Source organism: Miscanthus floridulus, chromosome 19, assembly GCF_019320115.1.
Source record: "Miscanthus floridulus cultivar M001 chromosome 19, ASM1932011v1, whole genome shotgun sequence".
NCBI classification, from domain to species: domain Eukaryota; kingdom Viridiplantae; phylum Streptophyta; class Magnoliopsida; order Poales; family Poaceae; genus Miscanthus; species Miscanthus floridulus.
Genome location: NC_089598.1, coordinates 44,304,417 through 44,329,863, shown reverse-complemented (window position 1 = coordinate 44,329,863; position 25,447 = coordinate 44,304,417). Strand labels below are relative to the sequence as shown.

General features: G+C 46.6%; 1 protein-coding gene, 1 long non-coding RNA gene and 1 pseudogene across 2 annotated transcripts; 1 reads left to right on the top strand and 2 right to left on the bottom strand.

The window, feature by feature from the left end:
* Positions 1–2,608: 2,608 nt before the first annotated feature.
* On the top strand, positions 2,609–3,943 carry LOC136529226 (senescence-specific cysteine protease SAG39-like). The gene is made up of 2 exons (XM_066522319.1): positions 2,609–3,050; positions 3,157–3,943. Exons 1-2 carry the CDS (start codon positions 2,615–2,617, stop codon positions 3,741–3,743), a joined length of 1,023 nt encoding a protein of 340 aa, XP_066378416.1. The 5' UTR covers positions 2,609–2,614; the 3' UTR covers positions 3,744–3,943.
* A 7,179-nt stretch (positions 3,944–11,122) lies between these two features.
* Positions 11,123–13,047, bottom strand: LOC136529905 (uncharacterized). Its single transcript, XR_010777465.1, has 3 exons — positions 12,913–13,047; positions 12,181–12,689; positions 11,123–11,590 (listed from the first exon to the last, which is right to left on the bottom strand). It is a non-coding gene; the product is annotated as an uncharacterized lncRNA (long non-coding RNA).
* Positions 13,048–14,327: 1,280 nt separating this feature from the next.
* On the bottom strand, positions 14,328–23,904 carry LOC136525956 (anthocyanidin 3-O-glucosyltransferase 4-like; annotated as a pseudogene).
* Between the last annotated feature and the right edge of the window lie 1,543 nt (positions 23,905–25,447).

The window sequence follows — 25,447 nt, the reverse complement described above, 5'->3', positions numbered from 1 at the left end:
GGTTGAGTCGACCGAACAGGATTCTACGATGAGCTATTGAGCGAGCCTTGTTGGAGTGTGACCTGAGCGCTCCTTGAGAGTTCTACCTATGGTGGATACTAGTTATTGGTATAGATTTTGGGGAGGAGTGTCTTTGTGGGGCGAATCCCCAAAATAGTGGTGTTGTTGGAAGCACGGGGTGTTGGATCCCCTTGTAAAGATGTCTTGTTTGGTCACCCTAAGGACTGTGAAGTTCTGGGAATAGGTTCATAGGAACCTACACCCATTTGCTCCATGGGATAAGGGGACGACTGTGGACTAAGCTTGGGCGATGCCAATACTGCTAGGTTGTATTTGATAGTGTGGGAGGTGAGGGCATTGGAACCCGATCCTTTCTAGGAGCCTATTGCCATTGGTCAGGTAATTATGTTTCACAGTCTCAGCGTGCCGGTGTTTGATCCAGGGTGCCTCAGGGTTGAGTGGCAGGATGGTATCATCCCAGTTTGGAATGTAAGCACGAATCAGCCTAGGCGGGGCACCGCCGATGATGGTGTATCTGGTGGATGTAAAACCTCTACAGAGTTTTGGTTGATCGATCGATACATATGCTGCCTTTTCACGGCTATGGAGCTTTCCTATGTTACTGCTTCACTTGACTAGAGAGAGGAGTCCCTTCTTTTCTTCCCCCTAGGTAATTGTGCGGATCCGGCGTGAGCCGTTGAGGCAAGACACAAGAGGGAGTTGTCCTTGCCGCCTAGAGAGAGTGTGGTGAGATGTGTGATGTTTGGGATGGGAGAATGTGTGTGGATGAGATGGGTTAAAACTTGTGAATTACTTATCAAATACTGATGAACTACGCTTAGGAAAACTACAACCACAATAGGTTCTTTTGCTCTACCCTTGCATTTCCACTTCCACAAAGCATAGGGTGGGAGCCAGTGGCCAGTACAAACCGTATGGAAAGATTTTTGGCAGGAGGATTAGATGTGTTTGTCCTGCGCTCAAGTTTGGAGAAGAAGATGACGCTTCCGCACCTTAGATGTTTCACTCCGATGCTGTTATGGATGTTGTTTGAACTCTGTTGATTCCGCCAAGTGACGATATGATGTAATAAATGTTAAACATCTCTATTTGTACTTCTAACATAGGTTTTTTTTATAGGTTCTAAGACAGGTATTCGATGTATGAACTTGTGATATCAGCTGTTGACCGATAATGTGATGGAATGATCTTCTGAGACTATCACGTTATAAATCGTATATGTGAATTTTCCTTCTTAGAAATTGAGGATCACTACACCTCCCCCATGCACTCTCCTCTCTTCCACGGCTACATGGATCTCTAGTGGCGACGGCGATGGCATGGTGCAGTGCTGGAGCGGCAGTGCTGGAGCAGCGCATGAGCGCGCAGCCTCCCATGTGGCGGTTGCGTGGCCTCATGGCAGAGAAATCCGTGGCGAGATTCGGGCAATAGCGCGTCCTCCCCTCTGACAGCCGCGGCTTCATCCTACCCCCACACACAAGATCCAGCGATGGCAGTGGTTCGTCGTCCATGGTGGGACCACCACATGGTGGTGGAGCCCTTTCGACCGATGTCGTGGTGAATCCGGAAATGACGATGGTGGGTGTGGCATGTCCGCGAGCAGCGTTTGTGACGGTGGCGTGTCTACGAGCGGCTCAGTAGCGGCAACAGCATTCCCGGAAGCAGGCCTAGCATCGGGCCTGGGAGTGGGCTCGACATCGAGCCTAGGCCTTTTTTCATTTTTTTTTAAACTTATTTTCGCAGGCGGTCATTATGACCACCTCTGAAAAATGGATTAACAAAGACGTCGACTTGGAGGCGGACGTGCTGCCTGTCTATAGAAACCAAATATGGCCGCCTCTAAAAATGTTTTAGGTGGTAATGCTAAGTACTTCCCGTATATATATCTATAAATACATATTAATATGGATGAAAAAGATAGTATCTTGCTTATATGTACATTTTAGTAGTACTTTATGAGTAATGTACTAGGTAGTATAATATTTTTGCAGCACTGAACGTAACTTTGCCGCCGTATATGTGTTTATAAAATTGACTGGTTTGAGGTATGAACCTATCCACTGTTCGATTTGAGATCCTTATTTTATTTAGGATGACGCCATTCCTTATATATTGTTACCTTGGTTAGTTCAAATTGAACTTACAAACATTATTGAATACTAGAGGATGAAAGGAGTATTATACTAACCATGTGCCGTCAGTACATTTCTTTTTCCAATTTTTATCTGATATATGTTATTGAATGCCTGTGATCAAATGTGGCCCTTATTAATCTCTATTTATAATGCTTTAAGACAGCAATCCATAGCAGAGCGACAAATGCACGTCGATCTGGAGCACAAGTAAAATAATCTATACCATCTGGCAATACTTCACGGCCACGTACCTGTCCCTTTCCACACAATACAGCGTAGAAGCACCGTACCGTATCGATTCATACTTACAACTTACAAGAATAATACACGTCTGTAGCTATATATACATATACCCATACCACCCAGCTCCAATCACCAAATCAAGAGGCATAGTGCACAGCAGCAGCAGGCCTGCATCAGCAACCAATTCATAGGCCTGTTCGATCCAGTGATCGACCATGGCTACCCTCAAGGCATCAATCTTGGCAATCCTAGGCTTCGCCTTCTTATGCGGTGCTGCCCTCGCTGCTCGTGACCTGAACGACGACTCAGCCATGGTGGCGAGGCATGAGCATTGGATGGCGCAGTACAACCGCATCTACAAAGACGCCACCGAGAAGGCTCAGCGGTTCGAGGTGTTCAAGGCTAATGTTAAGTACATCGAGTCGTTTAACGCTGGTGAGAACCGCAAGTTCTGGCTCGGCGTCAACCAGTTCGCCGACCTTACCAACGACGAGTTCAGGGCTACCAAGACCAACAAGGGCTTCAAACCCAGCCCTGTGAAGATCCCTACCGGATTTAGGTATGAGAATGTTAGCGTCGATGCGCTTACGGCGACCATCGACTGGAGGACCAAGGGTGCCGTCACTCCCATCAAGGATCAAGGCCAATGTGGTAAGTACATTTAGAAGCAAGACTTGTAGCAACACTATTCTGAAGTACTCCTAAATTAAAGTGCTATATGTTATGACATACGTTGAAACATAACAATCAATTGCAGGCTGCTGCTGGGCGTTCTCAGCCGTGGCTGCCACAGAAGGCATCGTGAAAATCAGCACCGGCAAGCTCACCTCCCTCTCGGAACAAGAGTTGGTGGATTGCGATGTCCATGGTGAGGATCAAGGCTGTGAGGGTGGTTTGATGGATGATGCTTTCAAGTTTATCATCAAGAACGGCGGCCTAACCACGGAGTCCAGCTATCCTTACACGGCTGCAGATGGCAAGTGCAAGAGTGGATCAAATAGTGCTGCAACCATCAAGGGCTTTGAGGATGTGCCGGCAAACGATGAGCCTGCCCTGATGAAGGCTGTGGCGAACCAGCCCGTGTCGGTGGCAGTGGATGGTGGAGACATGACATTCCAGTTCTACTCTGGTGGTGTGATGACCGGCTCATGCGGTACTGACTTGGACCATGGGATTGCAGCCATTGGTTATGGACAGACCAGTGATGGCACCAAATACTGGCTGATGAAGAACTCATGGGGCACGACTTGGGGGGAGAATGGTTACCTGAGAATGGAGAAGGATATTTCAGACAAGAGGGGCATGTGTGGCCTAGCCATGGAGCCTTCCTACCCCACTGAGTAGGCAGAACATTCACAAACCTTAAGATCGTACATATACACTTAGACGGAATAAAGCAATGCTTCTAAGCCTTTTTACTATGTATATAAGCTGGTTCACATGTGTTTGTAAATTGTCTTTCAAATTGATCTTCTACATGTATCAACAATTCTATATTTACTAAGAAAACATGTAATGTGCTGAATGTGTAATGATTAATCATGAATACCTGCTGGTTATTTTCTTGGACTGAGAATATTCAGAAAAGGCCAAGGCCAACACAAAGTATCATTGCTGATGGGGTGCAATGGGAACTAATTAAGAATAAGTAGGAATCTAACCCTATAATTTTAGTTCAAAAATAACATTAGCCTATCATTCTAGTCAAGCCATCATACCCTACATTCTAGGTGTAACATTAAGCTACACAGTGAGCAAGCTATTGGACATTGCAAGATGGTAAATATTCATTTGATGAGGAAAAGTAAAGACTCCTACAATCACCAAGAACTCTTCCCAGCACTTGTTGGAGCACCTCAACAAAGTGTATAGGTCCTTCTTGTGACACTAAGACTGAAGTCCTCATGAATGAAATGCACTTGCATCTCTAGATGGGCAGGCTTCCAAACAAGCACAAAAAGCTTCTAAATAACACTCTCACTATCACCAAGAACTCCTCCAATTGCCAAGATTGCCATGGTATTGACAAGCACCAAGAGTAACAAGCCCCTAGCTTCACTTGACCCAAACCCAGCTTAAACTACAGCTGGATGTGCACTGCTTGCCAAAATTAACAGAGAACCAAAAGCCGAATCAAAATAACCGAAACTGAAAATTTTGGTCCCTAATTCGGTTCCTACTTTCAGCTAACCAAATTTTACTCGATCAATTCGGTTCTCATCCTCGGTTAACCAAAAAACCAAGGAACCAAAGAAGCCCATAAACAAATATCAGCCCATCTAGCCCAACAAAAAAACCTATAGTATATAAGCAGCCCAACTCACTTCACACCCCTCCTAGCCGCTGCCTCTCATCTCTTTCTCCCTAGCCGACCGTACCAAAATGGAGAACACTCGCTCGCTCGCCTATTCCAGTCTCCATCGCTTGGTCGCTCCTCACCTTGGCGTAGAGGGGTGCCCCTGCTCCTTCCTCGCCCCGGCGGCACAACCCTGCTCCTTTCCTCCCTGCGGTGGTGCCCCTGCTCCTTCCCTGCCTCGACATGGCAGTGTGCCCGGCCCAACCCAGACTGGCCCATGACTCAACCCATCAAGCCCGCTAAGAGCACAGTCAAGCACAATAATAAGGATTAGTTAACATTGACTAACAGCTGAACCCACCTGTCAATGACCTCACGTGCTTCAACTAATCAAGAGCTGCCACCTGTCTATCCCTGGTGTTTTCTCTCTCCTCTTTATTTTTTTAGAAAATAGAATAATCTTTGAAAATTCATAGGACCTCAAAAAATATGAAACTAGTGTCCATTTTTTTCTAAAAAAGGCTCTACATCATAGGCTTGTGTTTGAGTGCATTTGGGTCTTTTGAATTTCACTTGGTTCTTTGTGAAGAATATCTATAGTAGTCGCCGCATATTGTGACCCGCTGTCTCGTTTGATAGCCCCGGAGTAGTTCTAGCCTGACGAGGACTACGAGATGACTTGATCAAAGGTGCCACATCCCACCCAACCTCGTAGAATCCAATTAGGCATGATATAGATGCTACAGGTTTACTTTTCGCAATATTCTTGTGATAGGTTTCATGGTAGAAATTGTTTGAGCCTATACCTTGTTGCAACCTTACACTAGCATACTCGTTGATAGGATAGACGCTCGCTTTAGATACACTTGCTATTTACTTTTACTATTATGCATGATATCTGGTGATGTGATACATAGGGTGGACATGCTTGTGTGTGGATTAGGCACTTAGTGCCACTGCTATATGGTTTATACCATGGATGAGAGATTCTAGTGTGTGTCTCGGGTGTGTGGTGAGGCTTGAATCGACCAGCATGGTTGTACGATGAGTCCTTGGGACGCGTCTTGCCGAGAGAGTGACCTGAGTCTCTCTGAGAGGTACCTGTGGCGGGTACATGTGAGTTGAGTAGTCCTGAGTTTCCATGCAGGGTGAGCCCCCAGGAAGGAGGTGTCGTCGAGGGCACAGGAGGTAGAGCTTCCCACTTGAGGAGATGTCTTGCCGGGTCCTTCTAAGGACTAAGTTGGGACAACCGGTCCATAGGAACCTTTTCTTACACGTGACTCGCTCCCGTTCACGCAAGGGATGGATATGATCTAACTAGGTCGATACCATTGCTACCAGGATGTAGGTGTTAGTGTGAGGGAGCTAGGGCATATCCTCTAGCGCTCTCAAGACCCGCAGTGACCACTCCGAGGCCCGATACTACGTTTCACAGTCTCAGCGTGATGGTGGTACTCCGGGGTGACTTTGGGCTGAGTGGTAGTGTGGTATCGTACCGGCTAGATGCTAGCCCAGAATCAGCCTAGGCGGGGTGCCGCCGATGATGGTGATCTTGTGTAACACCCCAGTGTTAAGATTGCACTTTGCACTTGCATTTTCATGATCATAAGCATCACCCATTCATTCATGAGCATTAGCATATGAAATTTCATCTCATACACTCTATGTTATCACATGTGATGCTTAATTATACATGTATATGCTTGTGATCATTCTTGGCTAATGCAAGTGATTGTTGTTTGGTCACTAAAACACCTTAGACACACTTAGGGTGAAAATGGAACCAAGTTTATACTCATGAGTTGGTCCAAAAAATGCTTCTAGGTATTGGTGCTACTAGAAATGTCTTTATTAAGTTGCTGGTTTGACCTAACTTGACCAATTGCCTAGAGTGCTTGCATGGCAGTGGGACCTAAATAAAAGTTATAGATCATGTCATGTGGAACAAACTTTGTTTAAGGATCGAGAGCTGAATCAGTTCCTAAGTTGGTCAAACAGGGCTCCCAAAATCCAACTTAATGCTGTTTTGAAAACTGAGAAAAATTTCAGTCATAAGCCGACTTTTAGTTTACATGTAAGCTACTTTGGAGCATTTTATCTCAAAATCCAGCTCAAATTAGACCAAACTTCCTTAAGCAAAGTTGTAGATCTCCTATAGCTCTACATTTTGTATTAATGAAGTTTTCACTAACTCAAGCTAGATTAGGGGACAGAAAGGGGGAAAGATTGGCCATCAGTCGGCCTGATGGCCTCGGGCTGTCGCCGGCCGGGCGCGGTCATGGCCCACCGGGCGCAGGGCGCGAGCGCCAAGTGGCATCCGTACATCGTCGTCGGCCCCGCTCATCAGGCCAGGAAGGAGGGTAAGAGCGCCGCGTCGCTGCTGCTTGCTCCCGCTCAACCTCATTCGCTTCCTTCGCGCGCTCTCTCTCTCGCATGCCACCGCAGCCAAGAGCCTTTGCACCATCGCCGCCGAGCTTGCTCGTCGTGCACATAGCCACCGCCGTCGATCCATCTCGCCTGTAGCTCCGCCATGACCCACTCCACTTCCCCGAGCCGTTAGCATTGCCTCTAGAGCACAGGTATAACCCTAGAGCCTTCACGCCATCGTGGCGGTCAGCGCAACCTCCATTGCCATCGCTGAGCTCACGCTCACCGTGGCCGTGTTTCTTCGAGCCCTCTCGCCCTCCCTCTTCTCTCATTAGGAGTAGCTTAGCGGTAGGTCTCGCTCATGCCGCTAGCCTTGGGCCAATGCTGACATGTCGGCGTTGGAACGCGGCTTTAAGCCATCGCGCTCTCACCGCCGCACGACCTCGCACGTGGCCGGGCCACACTGCCGCTCCACCATAGCCCTGAGCCCTAACCTTAGTTTCATCTGGATGCGCAGGAGCTCCAACCGAGCTCCAATGAGCTTGGCATTGCCGGAGACGGCAGTGACGCCGCCGCGCAGCTCCACTGAGCCGCCATGGCCGCCATCGAGCTAGCTCCAACGGGCCCCTTGGACAACCAACCCCTCCAGTCAATGCGCATGGTGATGGGGAGCACTCTGGTGCTCACCTCGTCGCCGCAAGCCTCGCCGTCGGCGAGCTACGGCCGGTCAACATCCGCCTCTTCTCCATGTGTGTATGACATGTGGGGCCCATTGACCATGGGACCCAGCTGTCAGCGTCTCTGGGTGTACTACGTCGGGTGTGCGTAGCGATTTTTCAGATTTTTTTAATGTTTTTCTTTATTCTTTTTCAAAAATTGATTCAAACTTCAAAAATTCATAACTAATTCTAGGAGTGTCCAAATTGAGTGAACCAAATTTGATTGGATTCATATTGATGAGTACTACCTAGTAAAAATATGAAACTTGGTGTGTGCTACAGTTTGGTACCCTATTTAAATTATCCTATTTATTCCTTAGTAATCTTAGAAAATCCATAACTTGAGTTTGGTATATGCTCAAAATGTGATTCCAATTTTGTTGGTGGTATTTTGACATGTTGTAGCTAGGAGAAATATGAAACCTACAGTTAACATGCTTGGAATAGGATTTCTTATTTTGGCTCAAATAAATGCTAATTTCTTGTGAAATTTGTTGTGGTAAATCCATATAACATATAGGCATGAAATTAATTGAGAAGTAATCTGGTGTTATGAGGAACGTAAGAAAAATACGAAATATGTTGTTTGACACTTTTCACTATGCTAAACATATTTAAGTGACTATATATCATTTAACTTGTCATTTTTGTAGAGGCTGCTATACTTATCCAAATGGCATGAAATTTTAACAGTAGTCTCCTGAGAGCATATATGAGCTGTTGTAATTTCCAGACTTTTTTGTGCACTGGAAGCAGCGGTTCCAAATTTCACCTAGCTATGCTTGATAAATCAATAAATGCTTTTAAGAAATTGTTAGGGCTTGACCATGATACTTTTTGACATGTTGATAATGAGTATAACCTGCTGGTATGTTTGGTTGTGCCCAAAATTAAGTGTTTATATGCAGCTAGTTAATTGGTGCACTATAATTCACTTCTATCTAGCTCTATGAATTGGTTGCTTTGTAGTAACTTGATGCTGGTTAATTAGATTGTTAGGCTAATTAAAATAAGTTGTTAACTATAGGTGATAGACCTCTTAATGACAATGAGGAACTCTATCTTAGGTTGCTAGAGCATAGTGAGTATATGTTACATTACTACAGAGGAGATATGCACCTACTTAGTAAACTAAAACTTATCTACTAGAGAAGAGATATACACCCACTCAATAAAATAAAGTATTGCTATTCTCTTAATAGACTGTTCGGATGCATCGCTAAGTACTTCATCCTGTCATCCATACCATCACCTATGCATTCTTTGTATCTTATTGTGTGCTCATGCATATAGGATCGCCGGAGGAAATAACGATTTTGGAGTTTGAGGCAGTGGAAGAGGAGGACCAGCAGGAGGCCCAGCAGCCAATAGCTCTAGAAGGCGAAGAACAGGTCTTGGAAGATTTGCCTGAGTGCCCAGACCATAAGCCCTCATCTTACTTGAAAGGCAAGCCCCGGAGCATTCTAAGCCTCCTATGTTTTATAAATATCAACTTGAGTCCTTTATATTTGATGCATTACGTTATAGAAGTTGATTGAAAACACTTAATGCATATAAATTCCTTGTCCAGAAATATACCTTGAACCCTATGTAGGTCCAGGATCGAATAAATGCTTAACAATGCTTAGTCGGTAGAAGTCGGGTGATTTTCTGTCACCTGCAAGATATAGGTGGATACCGAATCACGGTTGGCTATATTTGCTATCGTGTAAAAGAATCATGGGATGATGTAAATGGAGGCCGGACGGAGTCTATGTAGCAGGAGAACTCATGTGATTCTGTCTGTGCCGATTAAGGACCGCATCGTTGTTGGTCCTCGGTCATTTTGAATGCATGGCTCTCACTTAACTGACCGGATAACTCATCCTGACCGCGAAGCCGAGTAGCTCAACTCAGACCGGGCCCCGTTCTATAAAAGTGTGCACACTGGAGGTAGTAAGGATGTGCGGGGAGCCAGACGTGAGCCCAAGGGCAGGCTGGGTCTGACCGTCCTGGAAGTTGGTTGTCCCTGATTGTACGGCGTTGATCGAACCCACAACATGTGTACATGAGTTGTACCAAAGGTGACCTAAGAATACCTTGGTGCAGATATGTCTGGGTTTATGTTAGGAATACTGCCCAGCTAGTTGCAATCGATTTGAATCGCCGTCTCTCCCGGATAGTAAGAAACTTGACTGAGCTTCCTTCTATCATAGTGATTAATGGCAAGTAGAATGGTTCTGAGAATGATAAAATAATTGGCTATGATTACTATTGTTATGCTACTTAATTATAACACATGTTTGGCACAGGTTAGTTGTTAATCTATAGATGAATAGTTATAATTAACTGGTGACCGCTCGTAGCTTTCTATGCAAAATGATGTCAAGCTAGCTCCACTTATAAAGCCTTGCATGATCCTTGGTGTCACTTTATTTTTAGTTCATGACGGGTAAGTCTAGCTGAATACCTTCTCGTACTCAGGGTTTATTCCCACTTGTTGCAGATGGTACTGTATAACACGGGTACTGCAAGAATTGCTTCTCTCCCGTCGTGGATGAGGATTAAGGCCGCGGGAAGGCTCCTCTATGTGGTCTTATCTATGATGCTTTTGTTGGACTTGATCACAAACTGGCATGTATTTGAACAAGTGTGTGTGATGTTGGTTTTAAAACCATATTGCTTCCGCTATTGCAGTTGAACTTGGTATTGTAATAACTATGTTTGAACTCCGATGTATGTTGAGATACTTGTGAACTTATGTAACATATGGCTTGTATGTTGAATCATGTACGATCTTGATTGTATGTTGGAGATTATTCGAGATCCTTCGTGATACTCGACGGACTACCGGGTTTTTATGGGCTCAAGTATAACAGTGTGATTGCTCCGGTGGTTGCCTTTGTACTTGTGTTCTTATAAATTGGTCGGTTCTGCCACATCTTATGGGTACAGGTGTATAGGCTCTGTAGAGTTGATCGATCTATACATATAGTCGCGTCCTCGGTTAAGGACATCTTTCCAATGTTTCTCTCTTCGATTGACTAGAGAGTGGTGTCTTCTTCTCTTCCCCTGGGTTGGCAAGGATGAGAGGGAGTTGTCTTGTCAACTAGAGAGCGTGGTGGTGAGATATGAGAGTGTGTGGCGTGACTATGTTGGATATAGGATGGGATGGATGGATGGATGAATGGGATGATACCTTGTGGATATTTACACCTTGAGGGCAACTTTGGCAGTATGGGGAAATAAAGCCAGGGACTGTAGCCCCGAGGGAGAATTTTTTTTGGATCGTCCATTCCCCTCGTCACCTCTGGGAAGACATCCATGTACGGGGAAGCTGCCCTGCCGTTGTTTGGCAGACTTTTTCCGGGGAAGAGAACCGCGCTTTTACCTTTTTCAGCTATTTTGGACAACTCCAGTACAAATAATTGAGAAACCATGTCTTAAAAAATCAGGAAAATCACCAAAAATCAAGAAAAATAAAAAGAGGTGAATAATATAAATAGTCACTACATATCAATGTCAGAGCCACAAAATCATGAAAAATCTCAGGTACAAGTCTCTCACCATACAAATACAGACATATCTCGGACCTTAAACCAAATCTAATAAACACAAAAGTATTATCTGACATCTAACCAACTACTAGTAGCATTCATACAGATTGTTCTACATCCTTACATCCAATAGAAAATGGGGAAGTCATAATCGTATACTACAATCATCTCTAAATTGACCATCCTTACATCCAATGTCTTCTGGCATCTAGCCAAGTACTATCCAAAGTTACCAGACTTATTTCAAATCATGCACTGCTTCCACTAAGACATCTGCAGTAACACAAAATTAATGAAAATGGTGATCTCTCATGACACGTCTGGCTCTGGAAACTGCACTTGTATATGCCCAAAATACATATAGGTAAAAGGAGATTGTTCTCATGATGTCTATGGCTATCTATCAGGTCAGACTAAGATAAATGAAATACACAACTAGCTTCATGCTCAATGCTACTTGTCTTCATCCAAATACATCAACCAAAATAATCAGCGAGGACCAAACCAAATGAGTACTGCAGTAGCAAGTTGTATACTTGTCTTTCTAGATTAAGTTAAATATCTATTCAATAACTAACAGAGGGTAAAATAAGTTACTACTACCTGAATAACGAGCAGAGGACAACTGTATGGGACTGATCACTATGACACTATTCTACACTGAGATCAACTGTACGATAGCAGATTTCTTTACCCCAAACAGGACCTCGTCACAAAATGCAGAAATAATTGAACTCTAATAGCAGAACAAAGAAAAAAAGTAAATATTTAAACGTCTTTCTCGACTTTAGTGTCATATTTAAACGTCTTTCAGGCATTAGGCAACAATAACAGCATTAGAGAAGGGAGAGGAGAGAACTCACATCTTTATTTGAGAAAAAAAGAACTCACATCTTTCTCGTGATGTAAATCTCTGCAGATTCATTTAAAAAAAAGTAAATTTCTGCAGATCCTCTTAATATAAATCACGACAGACCTTCTGTTGTTCTTCCAGGAAAAAAAGAAAGGCTGACCATTAATAATTGATAGACCATTCAATTATAAACGCTTACTGGACCTTGAAACGCTGGGACTACTATTTCGTGTCTCCCACTTCTGAAAGACATGGATGCAGAAACTCTAAAATTCAGCAAGTCATTTGAGTAGGCAGTGCATATTAAAAAATAGGTGAAAATATGTGCAGAAATGCAGCATACTGGAACATGCAAGTGTGCTGTAGCGCACCATAATTTTAGCAACAATATTGACTGACTGAAGAAATGAACTACTCAACTTTAGAAAAATACCGGTGAATAGATTTGTATTCAGCCAAAGGTGTTCATAATCCGAGAGGATTAAATGACCGAAAGAACTTTATATTGCAGACTGCTCCCTGCATCAAAAGTTTCTGTAAACTACTATAGAACGCAAATAGAAAAATGGACTTCACTAACAGTAACAGTACAACTCGACACTTCATGAGGCAACAGAGACTACACAACACGAAAATGTTGTATATATGGAGAGACAATTAAATTGCTGCAGATATCCAAACATAGAATTCGAGGATATATATGCACACAGACAAGTGCTCCAGATTGTGAGATAAACCAAACCTTGCTGATGGAATGTCAGTCTCTTCCATAGCCACAGTCCATGGACCAGACGCCTTAGCATTTCGTCGAGAAGTTGGTGGACGTCCCTTTAAATTTCCACCCAAGCACTCAGCTGGCTAATCCAAGTTCAATGGACGTCTTGAAGACAAGAACATGCTGCAAGCGTGGGATGATTCTGCATTTGTGTACGGTGTACCCAATGCCTAGGTGGTTTCTCCCACTAATTCCAACATGCCGCTCGCCTCTGCTTGCACCAGTAGGGTATCCGCCCCATCCCTGCCCGTCAGTCGCGCTCGCCCAGCTAGTAGCCGCCATGGCTGCGCGTGTGGCGTGCGATCACGACCGAGGCATCGCACCCTTGGCACTGGCAGCTCCGCGTCACGGCGCTGCGAAGGTGGACGAGCGGGCGCGCATGGGGGCGGCGTACGGCAGCTCCAGCGGAGCGCCAACACGCATGGCAGCGACGGCGGCTTGAGCGGGGGTGCAGGGGACCGGTACCTCCAAGATCTACAAGAAACAATGGAAATCTGGGTCAAACCCTAGCGTATCGAGAAACTACTGTTGGGGAAGGAGATGCAGGTGGAGGAGGACCGACCTGCAGAGACGGATGGCGATAGCGACGGCGGTGGAGGAGCGAGGAGGCGGCGGTGTGGGTGAGACAGCCGCCAATGTGATTTCTAAAGATCGACGTGGAGCCGTGAATTTCAGGAGGAACGTCACCGCCGAGCGCTGGGAGATGCGTCGCCGGCCGTAGGGAGAGATGCGCCGCTAGTCGCCGGCCACCGGGTATGCGCCGACCACGAGATGCTGGGGTGGCGGCGGCGGAGGCCTCGCGACTCGCAAACTACGCGAGCGAAAGCGAACGAGTCGACGACAGGGTCAGGGAAACCCTCGCGGCCTCGCGACTGGGCGGCCGGATGCTGCGGTGGCTCGCAAGTCGCACGGGGAAACCCTCCCGGCCTAACGAGTCGTGGATTTTTTCCTCGCGGAAAACGCAGGGAAGCGGGCTGCGATCCGCGCGTTGGTGGGCTGCCAAAGGGCGCACAAATTTGGCCTGGGGAAGGATGGCACGGGGCAGATTAGCCCAGGGAAAAGACCGGGAATCTGGGCTGCCAAAGTAGGCCTGATGATGAGTTTTTCCATAGGAAACCCACCTCCAAATAGTAGGTTCTTTTTCTTACCCTTGCATACGACTACCACATAGCAAGCAAAGCATGAGGTGGGAACAATGGCCTACAAACCGTACTGAAAATTGTTGACACAGATGAGGAGTCCGAGTACAACTTCATCACCGACAGATGGGAGAATTAGAGGGCCTTGTCCTATGCTCAAGATGAAGAGCCCGAGTACAGCAGAATAATATACTGTACCAAATTAATTCTATCACGACAACGAAGAGGCTCGTAGTTAGCTACTCACTCTGAACTAGCCTCAAGCCTGCTAGTGCCACTGATGACTGCACGCACCATCAGCACTAGGTTTTCAAACGAAGAACCACCGGCATCCATCGCCGTACTAGCAGAAGCTGCGAGCTCGGCTGCTCTTGCCGCCACGTGTTTCCCTGCCTCTCCCAAGATCAGCTCCCGTGCCAATGCCTCGATGTCTTGGCTTGCAACCAGTTCCCCGCAGCCCTCGCTGCCACCGTCGTCGTCGTGCCCTCTGTTGGATGGTGAGACCCTGAGTCCGGCTCCGAGCACGTCGACGACGAACTTGGCGTTCATCTTCTGCTCCGCCGCCAACGGGAACGCAAGAATCTGAAACCCCATGCCGATGCTCTCGGTCACCGAGTTCCACCCAGTGACTGAAAAAGCCCTTGATGGCCTTGTGCCTCAGGACACCAATCTGGTTGACAAAGCCCTGTACCACTTTAGCCCTGTCTCCGAACCGCCCTTCGACCCGGTCCTCTCCATCCAACCATTTGGACCGGACCCAGCGCCGGCCCTGAGATTTTGGTGGCCCAGGGCAACACTAAAAATGGAGGCCCCTTATAACTAAAAATGGAGGCCCCTTATAACATATGTACATCTGTTATCGCTTGTATTAGTTTGAATGCTAAGCTAAGAATAGTTACCTAGCATGCATTACCTATTCTCAAAAAAATTATCTTGTCACATACTCCCTCTATCCCAAAATAAGTACAAACAACATGAACTTTGACTAAATTTATATAAAAAAAGTACAAACATTCATGATACAAAATAAGTGTCATTAGACTAGTTATAGAAATATATATTTTTATAATAAATTTATTTAAAGACATAGTCAAACTTGAGCTTGATTGACCGGCACAGATACCATAATTGCATTCTTTCTTAGACGGGGGAGTAGAAGACAGGTGCTGAAATTTTTAAAATACATTTAATAATTGAAAACTAGCACAATGCATATATACCCTATAAGGCATACTGTTACAGTGAGCATCCCTACAGCCGCATGGCAAAAAAAAAGAGAGAGAATTGATGCACACGTTGCGCTCCTGGCCTTTAGGGCTTTCATACAGCACAACGCGTTGCACTCATGTAACAGCAATACACTCATACGCCACCTGTAGTCTGTGGTACTTCAGCTAAACTCCAAAATACTACTCCTACACAGTACACACCTACACCGTATACATACAGGGTTGGGGGCCCTTACGGCTCGGGGGCCCAGGGCGGCCGCCCCTCTCGCCCGCCCCCAGGGCCGGGCCCTCATCGGACCACCCACACGAAATCCACACTGGACCTGTCCAGTCCGGCCGTGATCTCCTCTAGCTGTGCCCGGCTCAGGTTAGCTTGGGAGCCGAATGCCACGTACAGAACCGGCACTACTGGATTCAGGTTCTTTGCCGAGGGCCTGAGGCACTCGACAAAGGCCAAATTGCACTTGGCAAAGCCTTTGCCGAGTGCGGCACTCGGCAAAGAACACACGGCAAAAAATTGATCGGCAAAGCCCTCTTTGCCGAGTGTCTTTTATCGGACACTCGGCAAAGGCTTTGCTGAGAGCTCCGGGGGCACTCGGCAAAGAAAAGCGACCGGCACGGCGCCGGCCCCGTTGATGGTCGATTTGCCGAGTGCCAACCCTGTAGGCACTCGGCAAAGATTTTTTATTTTTTTTAAAAAAAAAATCTTTGCCAAGTGCCCTATATCCGGCCCTTGGTAAAGATGTTTTTTTTTCTAAAAATTCTTTGCCGAGTGCCCCCTGGCCGACGCTCGGCAAAGTTTGATTTTTTTAAAAAAAATTCTTTGCCGAGTGCCCTCTGGCCGGCACTCGGCAAAGTTTGAATTTTTTTAAAAAAAAATTCTTTACCGAGTACCATGGTCATGGCACTCAGCAAAGCTGGAAAAATGGTTTTTCGAGCGCCCATTTTTTTGCTTTGCCGAGTGCTGTGACCATGGCACTCGGCAACGGGGTCCTTTGCCGAGTGCAACACTCGGCAAAGTGACCCAAAACGGCATTTTTTAATTTTTTTTACATTCCATCATGACAAATAAATTCATACAAACATATATCACATATATATCTCATCCATCACATATATATCTCATCCATCACATATATATCTCATCCATCCACACATCCATCAGCACATATCACATCCATCACAATATATATCACATATATAATAATAAGTGCTCATGTGCATCCAAATAAATCCACAAGTCCACAAGTGCATCACAAGTATATCACAAGTCCATCACCAAGTGAACAACAAATGAAAAAAATACAATGTGCACTCATCTCGGCCACTGCGACTGTGGTGAAGGCCCAGCTCTATCATTCGGAGGTGCATGAGGTGGACAGCACAAAGGAGAAAAGATTGCATGTGAGACAAGATTATTTAGATAGCTAATCTAGGAAGGTAGAAGCCATACAAGCAAAGCACAAGCAAAAGTAAAAAACTTTCACTCACAGGAGTAGCTGCAGCTGCAGGACGTGGAGGCAGAGGTGGAACCAACAGTCCAGCTGGCAGAGAGAAGCCCACACGTTGCCCAAGCCCTTATAGGAACTTCGTAATGTCTGTCAGCCTCTGCGCCTGGGCCTGCCGCTTGGCCTCCAGCTGGGCCGCCATCCTCTACTGCCCAGCCTCTAGCTCCTGACGTTGCCTCATTTCTTATTCCAGCTGGGCCTGCAATATTTCACTCCAATGTTTCAGTAATGCAAAGCTAATTAAGGTGTGTAAAGATCAATGTATGACGAGTAAAATAGGAATAACCTCGAGTGCGTCGACCCGGTGCTGTGCAGCAGTTGGCCGTGTGCGAATGGCCGGGCTCTGGCTCGTGCTCCGTGCTTAGATCTAGGAGAGAGAGAGAGTAGAGGCCGTGTCGATGACGCCGTCGCCAAGCCAGAACCGCCCCTGCTTTTTGCCTTGCCCCGCCCTCATGACGGCCTCTCCATCGAAGTCCTGGGTGCTCGGATCGTGGTCTTGCCCATGGAGCGACCTCGCCACCTCAGTGTACTCACTGATGTGAGAGTGGACGCTCGGGTTCATGTATGGCTTGGGCGGGTCCTCCAGATTGAAGGAGACGTCGGGCGTCGCCTTGCCCTTGGGGGCCATACACCATGCCTGGAAGTCCGAGCAAGCCTGGCCACTATGTGACGCCGACTGCGAGAAAGACAGCACGATGATTAGAAATTAGGCAGAACTAAGCATCACAATAGATAAATGAATTCGCGTACCCATGCTTGTTTGTATCCGGCGAGGCTACAGCTGCCTTGATAGTGTGCTGGACCTTGCATCTGCAAACGATGGTACCGGGCATCCCTGTGCATCTTGAGGTACTCCTCCATGAACCACCTCTCCACCATCATCGCCCAGCACTCGGGATACGTTTGGCACCACCAGGGAATCATCTACACGTCATCAAGTATTGGACATATAAGAAGATCAAATTAAACCAACTTAATCTCAAAATGAATCAATATTGATGTTCTTCATTTACCTCAAGGTACTGCTCCCGGGTCAGTTGCATCTCTCTTGCGTCTTTCTTGGTTTTCCTCTCTCCAAGCTTCGACCCGTAGTAGGTTACGATGGCCTGGATGCGCACCTCGTGATGCATGTCGGTGACGAGTTTTTTACAGGCTTTGGTAGTTACCTGCTACGCCCTGGCCTCAAATCCCTCCTCGCATCTGCAATAAGTCTGCATACAAAAGCGATGTATCTATTCATTATTTCAAGAAAAGTCCAATGAATGCGACGTATTGAGCAATGTTGTGCGAGGGAGACTTACCCAAAACTCTGCCTTCACCCATGTCGCCTTGTTGAGGTACTCCGCATCGAGGGCAACGACGTAGTGGTCAAACGAGTAGGCCGGCTCCGTCTTCGATGCGTACGTGATAATGCCGGGGAAGTGTCGCCTGCATAGAAGACCCAGGATGTCATTGACTAGCCGTGCGCTACCACCCGACACAACCACCCAGTTCCTGCACAAGTGATTAAGAAAAATTATTAGTTTTTTCATCATATCATATGAAGTAGTGGTGATAACATATAAAGTTACTTACTTTTGCCCTTCGAGGCGAATCACTGGGTGTTGGTGAGGAAGCGGAACCTATGGGAGGCTTGTAGGACCTCGCAAGTAGACACTCGAAGAGGAGTCGGAGGAAGCGGAACCCGTGCCTATCGCCTCCCACTCGTCGTCCTCATGCGGCCCCTCCTCCTCGTCTGTCTATCGAACTAGCTCCTCGTCCGACTCGTCCACGGGCTCCACCTCCTCCTCCAGCTCCTCCTTACGTGGCATGGGAGGAGACGGCCCCCTCCTGCGGCTGGCGGTCCTCCTCCTCCTCCTCCTATCTGATCCCTCCGCTGCCCCCTCCGCCTCCTCCTGTAGCCGACGTGGTCTTTGGTAAATCGAGTTCACGGACCTATGACGGTCGCCCGTCATCTTTGTTCAATCACCTGCAATAAAAAAGAAAAACAAGACGTAATTAGAAATAGGTGCAAAAATGAACAAAACATAATTACAAAAAACATAGTAATACATGTATTAGAAATATATGCAAAAATGAACAAAACATAATTACAAAAAACATAGTATTACATGTATTAGAAATAATCTTCATGATTGAGATTAGCTAGATCATAGGTCTCGTCATCACTATCAACATTGTCCAACTCATCAACACTATCTGAAGGAGGAATGTTGTCTTCATTGTCATTGCCTAAACGTAATCGCTCAAGCACTTGTATGTCCTTCAGATTTCGCACCTCGTCTCCAGCGTCCTTGTCATCATCCCTTTCATTGTCTACTTCTATTCCAATCTCTTCGGTTAAGTCTATGTCAAACCTCCCTTGTAGCCCCTCTTCTTGATAGAACTCTCCATCATATGTGTTTGGGTTGAAGTTGTAATCTTCATCGTTTGGGACAGGTAGTTTACCGTGTGGTGATACCTTGTGCACAATAGACCAACCCTTAAGATGCTCGGCGTCTTTGCACGCGTATGACGTATAATAAACCTAGACAGCCTATTGAGCCACAATGTAGACATCTTTTCCTAGATAGACGGAAACATGTTGAATCTCGACTAGCCCAAGCTTAGGGATCCGTCTTGTTACTCCAGGATGAAACCAATGGCATTTCAATATGACAGGAGTAAGAGGTTTGGAACCATATAATGATAGTTCATAGATTTCTTCAATTCTTCCATAATAGTCGAGTCCATCAGTGTCGGGCGTAACAACTCCGTTGTTTGTGGTTTTTCGATTGGGCCGACTCTGCTCGTAGCTTGCTATGTGAAAACGATATACATTCATGTCATAACCGGTAAATGACTTGACCCTAATGGCACATCCGTTTACAACCGGTCTTAGCTCGTCACTTATAGGCGCATCAGTTTGGGCTTTCTGTTTGAACCAACAAATGAAACCGGGGCTCTCTGGTCCTGCACCCTATGAAAGAAGGGTATCATTTTCTTGCGGGGTAGGTTGCCTTGTTCCATGCTACGATTGATGAAGAAATTCCCTGTACCAACGAGAAACAAGGGGGTTGGACGAAGAAACAAGGACATACGGTGAAATGAAACAAGTTCGTTCAGAACTTACCCAATGAACGACTGCACCTCGACAAGGTTGGTCAACACATATAGCATGATACTGCGCCAATCTTCATTTTTCAATTGCTTAGTGGTCGATGCACTTGCGCTTCCGAGTTGCCCTTGGAAAAGGCTGAGGTTCGATTCATTTTTGCCAGCATTGTAACGAGGGGGTAGATTATAAATGCTAGGAAGGTTCTCGGTGTAGTATTTCTCTGTGAAGTTCGACACCTCCTCTAGAATGTATGCCTCTGCAATGGAAGCCTCAATTTTGGCTTTATTTCTACATTTTTTGCGAAGAGTCTTCAGACATCTCTCGATTGTATAGCACCAACGGTCCTGCATGCCCCCCCCCCCCCATCCATGCCTCATACGGGAGGTGCACAATCAAATGTTGCATCGGCAAGAAGCAGCTGGGTGGAAAGATCTTCTCCAACTTACAGAGCAACATGGGTGCCACTTTTTCCAAGTCATCAATGACGGTCCGAGAGAGCTCATTGGCACAAAGCTGGCGGAATAAGTAGCTCAACTCTACCAGCACTTGCCAGACATGCTCCGGGACATAGCCTCGAACCATCGTGGGAAGAAGCCGCTCAATCCATATGTGATAGTCATGACTCTTCATCCCTTTGACTCGCAGAGTGCCTAAGTTCACTCCCCTTTTTAGATTCGTTGCATACCCATCAGGGAACATTAGTGTCTGGATCCATTCAAGTACTTCCCTCCTTTGGTCCCTTTTCAAGATGAAATTGGCCTTAGGCCTTCTCTAGGTCTTGCCACGACTAGGAGGCTGCATCTCTTGATTTGGTCGATCGCATAACGTTGCCAGGTCCACTCTAGCCTTAGGGTTGTCCTTAGACTTTTCAGTGTCCATGAGTGTTGCCCAAAGTGCCTTGGCGACATTCTTTTTAGTGTGCATTACATCAATGTTATGTGGCAGAAGAAGGTCATTGAAATATGGGAGCCTCATCATGCCCGAGATATGAGTCCACATATGTTGCTCACCATATCCCACAAAACCACCTTCTTCATTGGGCATGAGAGCATCTATCTGAGCATGAACCTCGGCACCAGTCATCATCCACAGTGCGGGGTTTGTCACTTTGACACCTTTCATAAAGTTCTTGATGTCTTGTCTGAATGGATGGTCAAGAGGTAGGAATTGATGATGTTTGTCGAACGATGAATACTTGCCACCCTTCTGCAACCAAATGAACCTCACACCTTCCTTGCATATTGGGCATGGGAACTTCCCGTGAACACACCAGGCGTAGAATATCCCATACTCTAGGAAGTCATGCAGGGAGTAGTGGTACCAAACGTGCATTTTCAAGGTTGTTTTTGTAGCTCGATCGTATGTCCATACCCCTTCGTCCCAAGCATGGACCAATTCATCAAACATGGGCTCCATGAACACACCCATATTACTCCCTGGGTATCCAGGAATTATCAATGACAAGAATATGTTATGTCGTTGAAAGGAGACACTGGAGGGGAGATTAAGGGGGATAACGAAGATGGGCCAACATGTGTATGGGGCAGCCATCATTCCATAAGGATTGAACCCATCTGTTGCCAGCGTGACACGTACATTACGAGCCTCATCTGCTTTGTCACGATGTTTGTCATTAAAGTGGATCCAAGCTTCACCATCGGATGGATGTACCATCTTGTCAGGATTGTACCATTTGCCATTTTTGTGCCATGTCATCTATTTCATGGATTCCTCGGTCATGTATAGCTGTTGGATCCTTGGTAGGAACGGAAGGTACCATAGGATTTTCATGAGGATCGTAAGTTGCCTCTTCTGACCATCATCAGAGTCTACCTCCAAGTACCTGGAGGATTTACACTTTGGATAGAACTTTGCATGCTCGTGTTCTTTCCTAAATAGGACGCACCCCTTTGAACAAGCACATATCTGCTCATACGGCATCTTAAGTGCATGAAGGAGTTTCTGTGACTCATACATGCTCTTTGGCAGAATGTGGCCCTCCGGAAGCAGGGTGCCAATCACGGCCAACATCTTATCGAAGCCTTCTCGACTCAAGTTTAACTCGGACTTCAACCCCATTAAGCGTCCAATGGCATCCAGTTGAGACACCATTGACCGATCGTGAAGGGGTTTTTGTGCTGAGTCCATCATGTCATAGAATGCCTATGCGGCTGCCTCCATCTCCTTCTTCTCACGTCCCTCATCGAACTATCCTTGGTGAAAGTCATCTAACATGTCTGCTACCCCAGCATCAGCATCAAAAGCCTCCACCTGTGGTCTCACCACCTCCTCTCTCCTACGATGGGCTTCACCATGGTGGACCCATCGGGTGTAGTCCGGTGTAAATCCAATCTTCACAAGATGTTTACCCATTTTCACCTTGTTTATCCTTCTCCTGTTTCCACATTTGCTGCAGGGACACAAAACTAGGCAATGTCCTTTAGCAGCCTTGCCAAATGCACTGTTCAAGAAAGCATCGGTCTTGTTCATCCATTCCGTGGTGTAATCACTCTAACTTCTCCAGCCCGTTTACATCCACTGACGGTCATCCATCCTCTAACATATGTATCAGCGAGTAATGTAACCATCAATTGCATCTACATGGTGTTCCTACTGTCTAATAGGTGAGGATAGGTCCTAATTCCACCTGTAGATGCGTAGATGAGGTTAGTTTCCATGCTCTACTCCTATCCAAGACAGAATTTCGGCAGCACCTCCCCGCTGTTCTCTAGATACACGTCCTGCCAAAGAAGAGTGCGTATCCAGAGAACAACAGGGAGGTGATGCCGAAACTCTGTCTCGGACTGGAGCAGACCATGGAAACTAACCCATCTAAGCATCCATGGGCTGTCCAAAAAACATGGACAATCCGAAACAGATACGGTCATAGATATGCAAAGATCTGCATACCTCCAACCGTATCTCTTTCGAACAGGAGACGCCTAACTGGGTTACGCGATCTACGACCATGATACGGAAAGAGGGGTTATACCTAGGGTGGCGGCAGAGTCAGGCTAGCGGGGCCATGGCGGGTCGGTGCAGTGGCGAGGCGACGTGGTGCAGGCAGACCGGCACGGCGACAGGAACTCCAACTCGGCTCCGACGGACTCTTCTCTACAAAAATGGAACAAAATACTGTCATTTAAAAAAATCGGCAGAACCTTCCCTGCACGGTGAGGTTTCCAAAACCTACAAAAAACAATGGCACGATGGCCGACAAGCACATATGTCTCAAGATAAGCCATCTAGTTTGGATATCAATCCATGCAGAAGAATATATCCAAGTAGTACCACTACTTCTACTACTACTTCCACTATTGCTACTACTACCACTAGTTCTACTACTACTACTACCACTAGTTCTACTACTACCACTACCACTATTTCTACTACTACTACCACTAGTTCTACTACTACTACCACTAGTTCTACTACTACCACTACTTCTAATACTACTACTACCACTAGCACTACTACTACTACTAATACTACTACAACTATCACTACCATGACAACAACAAGAGAGAGGGCATACCTGACGGGCGTCGGGGGTAGGGGCGGGCGACGTCGGGGTCGAGGTCAGGGTCGCCAGAGTCAGGAACGAGGTCAGGCACGGGCGACGTCGGGGTGGGCGGTCCACGGGGTGCGGCCGAGGGTAGGGTCGGCTCCTCCTCCTCCTCCTCCTCCTCCACCTCCTCCTCCTCCTCACCTCCTCCTCGCCTCCTCCCCCTCCTCCTCCTCCTCCCCTCCTCCACCCGCCGGCGTTGGCGGGCCGGCCTGGGTGAGCTGGCCACGCTCGGCCACACGTGGGTGCGGGGACGGGGGCTGGCGAGGGCGGGGGAAGGCGACGGCACGTGGCGTAGGGAGGGGCTACGGCGGGTGGCACGCGGCGCGGGGAAGGGCGGTGGCACGGCGTCGGCGGTGGCCCAGTGGCTGGTGGGTGCAGCGCACATGGAGGGGAGGGCGGCGCAGGGGAGGGTCGGCATTGACGGGCGGTGGCGTGGGGACGGCCGGGAGCGGCGGCGTGGGACGGCGTTGGCCAGGAGCGGCGCGCATGGGGGCCGTCTGTCTGTGTGGCTTGGATTGCCCGGCCGAATTCGCCTAAGTGCCCCCACCCGCCCCTTTGCCGAGAGCCAGATCAGGGAGGCACTCGACAAAGGAGGCAACTTTGCCGAGTGCCCTGATCCGGCCGTCGGCATAGATTTTTTTTTTGAAATACCTTTGCCGAGTGCCCCTGTGAAGGCACTCGGCAAAGAGGAAATTTCTAAAAAAAATTCAAAAAACCTCTTTGTCGAGCGCCTTATTCTTGGCACTCGGCAAAGACCCCCTTTGCCGAGTGCCATGCCCCGGCGCTCGGCAAAGTTTTTTTTTGTTTTTGGCCTCCAAATTTTTTGTGCAGCCCTTTCAAAGTACCAGGAACTCCTCGTTAGAATTTAGGGATTTTTTGTGGCTTTTTGATATATTTAGTTACGTTATTTCGTTTACTTGAATTTTTTTGAAAAATATAAATTTGAACTGCACGTGGTACGAATAATGGAATTTAATGATTCAAAAAATGATAGTCATGTTACTGAGTGTAGTGTGAGGCTATGTTCCGCTGTATCCAGGAATGGACCCGAAATTTCGAACATCTTGTTCATGAAATATGACCGCGAACTTGCGTGTGAAGTGTTTTTAAATTCTATAAAAAGCAAACGAAGTCCGAAAATCATGAAACTTGTTGAGATGTCGTGATATCATATGTGGAGGCTGTGATAAAAATTTGAGAAGGTTTTGCGTAAGTTGTCACGTGCGATGCTTGCAAATCAAAGAATCTCCGAAGAAGTTTTATGATTTCGTGAAGAGGGCGACGAGGTGGTAAGCATCGTACATGACAAACTTACGCAAAACCTCCTCAATTTTTTATAACAACCTCCACATATGATATCATGACATCTCAACAAGTTTTAAGATTTTTGGTCTTCGTTTGCATTTTATAGAATTTAAAAACAACTCGACCGCAAGTTCGTGGTCATGTTTCGTGAACAAGATGTTCGAAATTGGTGGTCTGTTCGTGGATACGGCCTCACATTATACTAAATAACATGAATATCATTTTCCCATTCATTTTTTCATTATTCGAATGACTAGTAGTTATAATTTCAATTATCCAAGAAAATTCAATTAAATGAAATAAATTAAAGAAATATAGAAAAAGTCCGAGAAATGTGTCACATTGGAACATGGAGTACCAGGTATTGTATGAGGACTACAAAAAAAGTTTGGGGGCAGGAACAAAAAAAATAAAAACGGTTTGCCGAGTGTCTACGTTTGGCGCTCGGCAAAGGAGCCTCTTTGCCGAGTGCCAGGACGGCTAGCACTCGGCAAAGAATTTTAAAAAAAATTAAAAAACCCTCTTTGCCGAGTGCCACGCCAGGTGGCAGTCGGCAAAGAATTTAAAAAAATAAAAAAAATTACTTTGCCGAGTGCCAGATCGGGGGCACTCGGCAAAGAATTTTTTAAAAAAAACACTTTGCCGAGTGCCAGGCC